General features: G+C 48.8%; 1 protein-coding gene across 1 annotated transcript in view; it reads left to right on the forward strand.

Annotated features, from left to right (window-relative positions):
* The window catches only part of zgc:158659 (uncharacterized protein LOC791141 homolog), a 166174-nt gene extending 162768 nt beyond the window's left edge, over positions 1-3406 (forward strand). The window contains exons 22-25 of the mRNA XM_045214037.1: positions 949-1066; positions 1144-1295; positions 1497-1659; positions 3244-3406. Of these exons, the coding sequence (XP_045069972.1) occupies positions 949-1066; positions 1144-1295; positions 1497-1659; positions 3244-3354 (544 nt within the window). The 3' untranslated portion in view covers positions 3355-3406. The remainder of the gene's footprint in view (positions 1-948; positions 1067-1143; positions 1296-1496; positions 1660-3243) is intronic.
* Positions 3407-10000: the final 6594 nt, after the last annotated feature.

A 10000-nucleotide genomic window follows, 5' to 3' on the forward strand; every position in this document is an offset into this window, starting at 1 on the left:
TGCTACACCTGTCTGTCTGTCTGTTACACCTGTCTGTCTGTCTAACTGTCTGTCTGTTAGACCTGTCTGTCTGTCTGCTACACCTGTCTGTCTGTCTTCTACACCTGTGTTTGTCTGCTACACCTGTCTATCTGTCTGCTACACCTGTCTGTCTGCTACACCTGTCTGTCTGTCTGCTACACCTGTCTGTCTGTCTGCTACACCTGTCTGTCTGTCTGTTACACCCGTCTGTCTGTCTGTCTGTCTGCTACACCTGTCTGTCTGCTACACCTGTCTGTCTGTCTGCTACACCTGTCTGTCTGTCTGCTACACCGGTCTGTCTGTCTGTCTGCTACACCTGTCTGTCTGTCTGTCTGTCTGCTACACCTGTCTGTCTGTCTGTCTGTCTGATACACCTGTCTGTCTGTCTGTCTGCTACACCTGTCTGTCTGTCTGTCTGTCTGCTACACCTGTCTGTCTGTCTGCTACACCTGTCTGTCTGTCTGTCTGTCTGCTACACCTGTCTGTCTGTCTGTCTGCTACACCGGTCTGTCTGCTACACCTGTCTGTCTGTCTGCTATACCTGTTTGTCTGTCTGCTATACCTGTCTGTCTGTCTGTCTGTCTGTCTGCTACACCTGTTTGTCTGTCTGCTATACCTGTCTGTCTGTCTGTCTGTCTGTCTGCTACACCTGTCTGTCTGTCTGTCTGCTACACCTGTCTGTCTGTCTGTCTGTCTGCTACACCTGTCTGTCTCTCTGCTATACCTGTCTGTCTGTCTGCTACACCTGTTTGTCTGTCTGCTATACCTGTCTGTCTCCTACACCTGTCTGTCTAACGGTCTCTGTCTGCTACACCTGTCTGTCTGTCTGCTATATATACACTTTAAACACCTCTCTCTGTCTTGTGCATAGCCGTGATCCAGTGAATTTTAAAAAGCGATTCCCCCCACCCCTCCCTCCACTCCCAGGTATGACAGAGCGATAGACCTGTTTACGCGGTCCTGTGCAGGGTACTGTGTAGCCACCTTCATCCTGGGTATAGGAGACAGACACAACTCCAACATCATGGTTAAGGAGAACGGACAGGTAACGCACACAACTATCCATCTACCTGAAGAAATTAACCAATAGTTAACTCTGATTTTTATCTCTCGCTCTCTCAGCTGTTCCATATAGACTTTGGCCACTTCCTGGATCATAAGAAGAAGAAGTTTGGCTATAAGAGAGAGAGAGTTCCCTTCGTTCTGACACAAGACTTCCTGATTGTCATCAGTAAGGGAGTCCAGGAGTGTACCAAGACCAAAGAGTTTGAGAGGTACGATGTACACAAACACAGAGAACACACACCCTGTTAACCCCCTCCTTCCTCCCCCAGGTTCCAGAGAACACACACCCTGTTAACCCCCTCCTTCCTCCCCCCAGGTTCCAGAGAACACACACCCTGTTAACCCCCTCCTTCCTCCCCCCAGGTTCCAGAGAACACACACCCTGTTAACCCCCTCCTTCCTCCCCCCAGGTTCCAGGAGATGTGCTACAAGGCATACCTGGCCATCCGGCAGCATGCCTCTCTGTTCATCAACCTGTTCTCTCTGCTGCTGGGCTGTGGCATGCCTGAACTACAGTCCTTTGATGACATTGCTTACCTGAGGAAGACCCTCGCTCTGGAGAAGAGCCAACAGGTAATACAGAACCCCTGACCCCTGACCTCTGACTCCTAACCCTACCTGAGGAAGACCCTCGCTCTGGAGAAGGGCCAACAGGTAATACAGAACCCCTGACCCCTGACCCCTGACTCCTAACCCTACCTGAGGAAGACCCTCGCTCTGGAGAAGAGCCAACAGGTAATACAGAACCCCCGACCCCTGACTCCTAACCCTACCTGAGGAAGACCTCGCTCTGGAGAAGGGCCAACAGGTAATACAGAACCCACCGACCTCTGACTCCTAACCCTACCTGAGGAAGACCTCGTCTGGAGAAGAGCCAACAGGTAATACAGAACCCCTGACCCCTGACTCCTAACCCTACCTGAGGAAGACCCTCGCTCTGGAGAAGGGCCAACAGGTAATACAGAACCCCTGACCCCTGACTCCTAACCCTACCTGAGGAAGACCCTCGCTCTGGAGAAGAGCCAACAGGTAATACAGAACCCCCCCCGACCTCTGACTCCTAACCCTACCTGAGGAAGACCCTCGCTCTGGAGAAGGGCCAACAGGTAATACAGAACCCCTGACCCCTGACTCCTAACCCTACCTGAGGAAGACCCTCGCTCTGGAGAAGAGCCAACAGGTAATACAGAACCCCTGACCCCTGACTCCTAACCCTACCTGAGGAAGACCCTCGCTCTGGAGAAGGGCCAACAGGTAATACAGAACCCCTGACCCCTGACCTCTGACTCCTAACCCTACCTGAGGAAGACCCTCGCTCTGGAGAAGAGCCAACAGGTAATACAGAACCCCTGACCTCTGACTCCTAACCCTACCTGAGGAAGACCCTCGCTCTGGAGAAGGGCCAACAGGTAATACAGAACCCCTGAGACCCCTGACTCCTAACCCACCTGAGGAAGACCTCGCTCTGGAGAAGGGCCAACAGGTAATACAGAACCCCTGACCTCTGACTCCTAACCCTACCTGAGGAAGACCCTCGCTCTGGAGAAGGGCCAACAGGTAATACAGAACCCCCGACCCCTGACTCCTAACCCTACCTGAGGAAGACCCTCGCTCTGGAGAAGGGCCAACAGGTAATACAGAACCCCTGACCTCTGACCTCTGACTCCTAACCCTACCTGAGGAAGACCCTCGCTCTGGAGGAGAGCCAACAGGTAATACAGAACCCCTGACCCCTGACCTCTGACTCCTAACCCTACCTGAGGAAGACCCTCGCTCTGGAGAAGGGCCAACAGGTAATACAGAACCCCTGACCTCTGACCTCTGACTCCTAACCCTACCTGAGGAAGACCCTCGCTCTGGAGAAGAGCCAACAGGTAATACAGAACCCCTGACCCCTAATCCGAGCCTGGAGGTCCAAGACTTCTGCTGGTTTTCTGTTCTACCTGATAATTAATTGCACCCACCTGGTGTCCCAGGTCTAAATCAGGCCCTGATTAGAGGGGAACAATGAAAAAACTGCAGTGGAACTGGCCTGGACCAGATTTGAATTTGCCTGCCCTAATGTATAGTGAAGTTATGACGTGTATTTGTATTTATTATGGATCCCCATTAGCTGTCTGTGTGTTATAACCTGTTATAACCTGTTTGTGTCACCAGGAGGCTCTGGAGTACTTCACCAAGCAAATGAACGACGCCCACCATGGAGGATGGACCACTAAGATGGACTGGATCTTCCACACCATCAGACATATGCCCAACGAACACTGACACACATACACACACACACACACACACACACACACACACACACACACACACACACACAAACACACACAAACACACACACACACACACACACAGAGAGAGAGAGAGTCACACATACACACTCCCATTTGATATGAAGGAGCAATAATCATTATCTTAGTACCAACAGTAGCTACACCATTCTCATACACCCGTTCCCCCTCCCACAAACACCCGTTCCCCCTCCCACAAACACCCGTTCCCCCTCCCACAAACACCCGTTCCCCCTCCCACAAACACCCGTTCCCCCTCCCACAAACACACGTTCCCCCTCCCACAAACACCCGTTCCCCCTCCCACAAACACCCGTTCCCCCTCCCACAAACACCCGTTCCCCCTCCCACAAACACCCGTTCCCCCTCCCACAATACATAGCCTACTGCGTATTACTCACGGCTAATCATTCAAATTCAAAACTGATTGAAGATGTCTTTGGTACATCATTGGTCTAGCCTAGAGTCCACAATTAAACACATTCTAGTAATCTCCTTTGTTTGTGGACTGTATTATTACGCATATTGGATGGACTGGTTACCTTATGTTACGCTCCAAACCTTCTGTCCATGAGTCTGGGAGAGAACGTATAGGTCTAGGTGATGCTGTTGGTTCATTGGGAGAGAACGTATAGGTCTAGGTGATGCTGTTGGTTCATTGGGAGAGAACGTATAGGTCTAGGTGATGCTGTTGGTTCATTGGGAGAGAACGTATAGATCTAGGTGATGCTGTTGGTTCATTGGGAGAGAACGTATAGGTCTAGGTGATGCTGTTGGTTCATTGGGAGAGAACGTATAGATCTAGGTGATGCTGTTGGTTCATTGGGAGAGAACGTATAGATCTAGGTGATGCTGTTGGTTCATTGGGAGAGAACGTATAGGTCTAGGTGATGCTGTTGGTTCATTGGGGAGAGAACGTATAGGTCTAGGTGATGCTGTTGGTTCATTGGGAGAGAACGATAGGTCTAGGTGATGCTGTTGGTTCATTGGGAGAGAAACGATAGGTCTAGGTGATGCTCTTGGTTCATTGGGAGAGAATGTATAGGTCTAGGTGATGCTGTTGGTTCATTGGGAGAGAACGTATAGATCTAGGTGATGCTGTTGGTTCATTGGGAGAGAACGTATAGGTCTAGGTGATGCTGTTGGTTCACTGGGAGAGAACGTATAGGTCTAGGCCATGCTGTTGGTTCATTGGGAGAGAACGTATAGGTCTAGGTGATGCTGTTGGTTCATTGGGAGAGAACGTATAGGTCTAGGTGATGCTGTTGGTTCATTGGGAGAGAACGTATAGGTCTAGGTGATGCTGTTGGTTCATTGGGAGAGAACGATAGGTCTAGGTGATGCTGTTGGTTCATTGGGAGAGAACGTATAGGTCTAGGCCATGCTGTTGGTTCATTGGGAGAGAACGTATAGGTCTAGGTGATGCTGTTGGTTCATTGGGAGAGAACGTATAGGTCTAGGCCATGCTGTTGGTTCATTGGGAGAGAACGTATAGGTCTAGGCCATGCTGTTGGTTCATTGGGAGAGAACGTATAGGTCTAGGCCATGCTGTTGGTTCATTGGGAGAGAACGTATAGGTCTAGGTGATGCTGTTGGTTCATTGGGAGAGAACGTATAGGTCTAGGTGATGCTGTTGGTTCATTGGGAGAGAACGTATAGGTCTAGGCCATGCTGTTGGTTCATTGGGAGAGAACGTATAGGTCTAGGCCATGCTGTTGGTTCATTGGGAGAGAACGTATAGGTCTAGGCCATGCTGTTGGTTCATTGGGAGAGAACGTATAGGTCTAGGTGATGCTGTTGGTTCATTGGGAGAGAAACGTATAGGTCTAGGTGATGCTGTTGGTTCATTGGGAGAGAACGTATAGGTCTAGGCCATGCTGTTGGTTCATTGGGAGAGAACGTATAGGTCTAGGTGATGCTGTTGGTTCATTGGGAGAGAACGTATAGGTCTAGGCGATGCTGTTGGTTCATTGGGAGAGAACGTATAGGTCTAGGTGATGCTGTTGGTTCACTGGGAGAGAACGTATAGGTCTAGGCGATGCTGTTGGTTCATTGGGAGAGAACGATAGGTCTAGGTGATGCTGTTGGTTCATTGGGAGAGAACGTATAGGTCTAGGTGATGCTGTTGGTTCATTGGGAGAGAACGTATAGGTCTAGGTGATGCTGTTGGTTCATTGGGAGAGAACGTATAGGTCTAGGCCATGCTGTTGGTTCATTGGGAGAGAACGTATAGGTCTAGGTGATGCTGTTGGTTCATTGGGAGAGAACGTATAGGTCTAGGTGATGCTGTTGGTTCATTGGGAGAGAACGTATAGGTCTAGGCCATGCTGTTGGTTCATTGGGAGAGAACGTATAGGTCTAGGTGATGCTGTTGGTTCATTGGGAGAGAACGTATAGGTCTAGGGCCATGCTGTTGGTTCATTGGGAGAGAAACGTATAGGTCTAGGTGATGCTGTTGGTTCATTGGGAGAGAACGTATAGGTCTAGGCCATGCTGTTGGTTCATTGGGAGAGAACGATAGGTCTGGGTGATGCTGTTGGTTCATTGGGAGAGAACGTATAGGTCTAGGTGATGCTGTTGGTTCATTGGGAGAGAACGTATAGGTCTAGGTGATGCTGTTGGTTCATTGGGAGAGAACGTATAGGTCTAGGCCATGCTGTTGGTTCATTGGGAGAGAAACGTATAGGTCTAGGTGATGCTGTTGGTTCATTGGGAGAGAACGTATAGGTCTAGGTGATGCTGTTGGTTCACTGGGAGAGAAACGTATAGGTCTAGGTGATGCTGTTGGTTCACTGGGAGAGAACGTATAGGTCTAGGTGATGCTCTTGGTTCATTGGGAGAGAACGTATAGGTCTAGGTGATGCTGTTGGTTCATTGGGAGAGAACGTATAGGTCTAGGTGATGCTGTTGGTTCATTGGGAGAGAACGTATAGGTCTAGGCCATGCTGTTGGTTCATTGGGAGAGAACGTATAGGTCTAGGCCATGCTGTTGGTTCATTGGGAGAGAACGTATAGGTCTAGGCCATGCTGTTGGTTCATTGGGAGAGAACGTATAGGTCTAGGCCATGCTGTTGGTTCATTGGGAGAGAACGTATAGGTCTAGGTGATGCTGTTGGTTCACTGGGAGAGAACGTATAGGTCTAGGTGATGCTGTTGGTTCACTGGGAGAGAACGTATAGGTCTAGGTGATGCTGTTGGTTCATTGGGAGAGAACGTATAGGTCTAGGTGATGCTGTTGGTTCACTGGGAGAGAACGTATAGGTCTAGGCCATGCTGTTGGTTCATTGGGAGAGAACGTATAGGTCTAGGTGATGCTGTTGGTTCATTGGGAGAGAACGTATAGGTCTAGGTGATGCTGTTGGTTCATTGGGAGAGAACGTATAGGTCTAGGTGATGCTGTTGGTTCATTGGGAGAGAACGTATAGGTCTAGGCCATGCTGTTGGTTCATTGGGAGAGAACGTATAGGTCTCGGTGATGCTGTTGGTTCATTGGGAGAGAACGTATAGGTCTAGGCCATGCTGTTGGTTCATTGGGAGAGAACGTATAGGTCTAGGTGATGCTGTTGGTTCACTGGGAGAGAACGTATAGGTCTAGGTGATGCTGTTGGTTCATTGGGAGAGAACGTATAGGTCTAGGTGATGCTGTTGGTTCATTGGGAGAGAACGTATAGGTCTAGGTGATGCTGTTGGTTCATTGGGAGAGAACGTATAGGTCTAGGCCATGCTGTTGGTTCATTGGGAGAGAACGTATAGGTCTAGGCCATGCTGTTGGTTCATTGGGAGAGAACGTATAGGTCTAGGTGATGCTGTTGGTTCATTGGGAGAGAACGTATAGGTCTAGGTGATGCTGTTGGTTCATTGGGAGAGAACGTATAGGTCTAGGTGATGCTGTTGGTTCATTGGGAGAGAACGTATAGGTCTAGGTGATGCTGTTGGTTCATTGGGAGAGAACGTATAGGTCTAGGTGATGCTGTTGGTTCATTGGGAGAGAACGTATAGGTCTAGGCCATGCTGTTGGTTCATTGGGAGAGAACGTATAGGTCTAGGTGATGCTGTTGGTTCATTGGGAGAGAACGTATAGGTCTCGGTGATGCTGTTGGTTCATTGGGAGAGAACGTATAGGTCTAGGTGATGCTGTTGGTTCATTGGGAGAGAACGTATAGGTCTAGGCCATGCTGTTGGTTCATTGGGAGAGAACGTATAGGTCTAGGTGATGCTGTTGGTTCATTGGGAGAGAACGTATAGGTCTAGGAGATGCTGTTGGTTCATTGGGAGAGAACGTATAGGTCTAGGTGATGCTGTTGGTTCATTGGGAGAGAACGTATAGGTCTAGGTGATGCTGTTGGTTCATTGGGAGAGAACGTATAGGTCTAGGTGATGCTGTTGGTTCATTGGGAGAGAACGTATAGGTCTAGGCCATGCTGTTGGTTCATTGATTGTGCAGGGAGGCTAAGCCTACAATTACAGTGAATTTGTATTTGATTTTGAATAGCCTTGTAATAGGGCATTTCTAATATTTTCATAATTAATAGGCTGACACATGACCTTTAGCTACAGAATATCTCACCACCGTGCGTCTCCTGGCTCTCCTTCATTCCTTTCTCAAGCGCAGAGGGGCTGTCAACTGTTTAATGAAAACATGTTACTATCGATGTTTCCCGAATAGATTTCTCTAGGTTTCCCAGATTAAGCACTGGGTATCTGGAGGAACAGGGTTGGAGAGCCCATGGCATACAGAGTACTGGGTAGCTGGAGGAACAGGGTTGGAGAGCCCATGGCATACAGAGTATTGGGTAGCTACAGGAACAGGGTTGGAGAGCCCATGGCATACAGAGTACTGGGTAGATACAGGAACAGGGTTGGAGAGCCCATGGCATACAGAGTACTGGGTAGCTGGAGGAACAGGGTTGGAGAGCCCATGGCATACAGAGTACTGGGTAGCTGGAGGAACAGGGTTGGAGAGCCCATGGCATACAGAGTACTGGGTAGCTGGAGGAACAGGGTTGGAGAGCCCATGGTATACAGAGTACTGGGTAGCTGGAGGGACAGGGTTGGACAGCCCGTGGCATACAGAGTACTGGGTAGCTGGAGGAACAGGGTTGGAGAGCCCATGGCATACAGAGTACTGGGTAGCTGGAGGAACAGGGTTGGAGAGCCCATGGCATACAGAGTACTGGGTAGCTGGAGGAACAGGGTTGGAGAGCCCATGGCATACAGAGTACTGGGTAGCTGGAGGAACAGGGTTGGAGAGCCCATGGCATACAGAGTTTGTGCGGAATATCACCTGTCGCGCAGCGAGAGGCTGCATGCTCCTCAAACACTGGTTGATTTGTGGAGTGAAATGTGTTCCCAGACATTACAATATGGAATCCTGTGTGCAAGCAGAGTTTTGATGGCTGCCACTAAAGAGGAGGATCCCAGCTGCTACTTTATTTATTTCTCAGCTGCTCGTATTAAACTAGAGGAGCCTAACTGGCATGATTGGAAAGCGCAGCCTCCATTCGCTATTCCAGTGCATACAGATTACCTATTTTTCCCCCCTGTTCCCGCCCATTTGATAATGGGCCATTCTAAATCTAAACTAATTTGACATATTAGTAAAGACAAGATTAAATTGAGAATAGTGTGCACACGTTGTTCTCTCATCAAGTGATCATATGTTCACCCATCAGACTGAGGCAAGGAACAAGCTTTTAATGCGACTTTCTCAAATCATAGTCCCACACACACACACACACACACGTTCCACACACACGTCCCACACACACGTTCCACACACACGTCCCACACACACACACGTCCCACACACACGTCCCACACACACACACACACACTGTTCCTGCCTAGAGAATATTACTCTCTCTCTCTCGCAAGACACACACACACACTGTTCCTGCCTAGAAAATATTACTCTCTCTCTCTCGCAAGACACACACACAGACACGGCACTGTTCTAAAAATGCACAAAGTAGGGGTGGTGGTGATGGTTGATGTGAGTTAGGGTGATGGTTGATGTGAGGGTGATGTTTAGAGAGGGGGGGTTGTGTAGGTTGTCGCTCGGGTCGTTTTTTGATCCTCAGGGTTTGGCCGCAACAAAGCCAAAGGCATCATGGGAAAATATCTTACCTGCACTGAAACAGAAAATGTTGAGAATAATAACTTAATCATGATCATTTCTAGTCTCTAGCCTGATTCTATAAACATAATGATCAGTTGGTAGTCTATCTGTCCTTGGTTTTGAATTGAACCAGCATTATTGATAACCAGCGTTATTGATAACCAGCAGACTGAACGAGTCACTGTGAGTGCAATAGGCCCCGCCCACACCACAGAACCAACTAGTCCCCATTCCCCAACTAACTTAACTAGTCAGAGGAAGGGTCTAACTAGTCAGGACGGGTCTAACCAGAGGATCTTCTTTGGAATAAACTTGTCTACGTTGCTACAACGTTAAAGTTGTGTGTGTGTGGTGTGTGTGGCAGCTCTGTCATTATGAATAGTATTATCAGGGACAAATCTCAGAGATACCTTATGAGGTCAATAATTAACAAGATTTTCTGACTGAACTCAACCATGATATTATAGATATGTTATTTAAATTCTCCCTCAGTCTAATC

Source organism: Coregonus clupeaformis, unplaced genomic scaffold (genome assembly GCF_020615455.1).
Source record: "Coregonus clupeaformis isolate EN_2021a unplaced genomic scaffold, ASM2061545v1 scaf0188, whole genome shotgun sequence".
Taxonomy (NCBI): domain Eukaryota; kingdom Metazoa; phylum Chordata; class Actinopteri; order Salmoniformes; family Salmonidae; genus Coregonus; species Coregonus clupeaformis.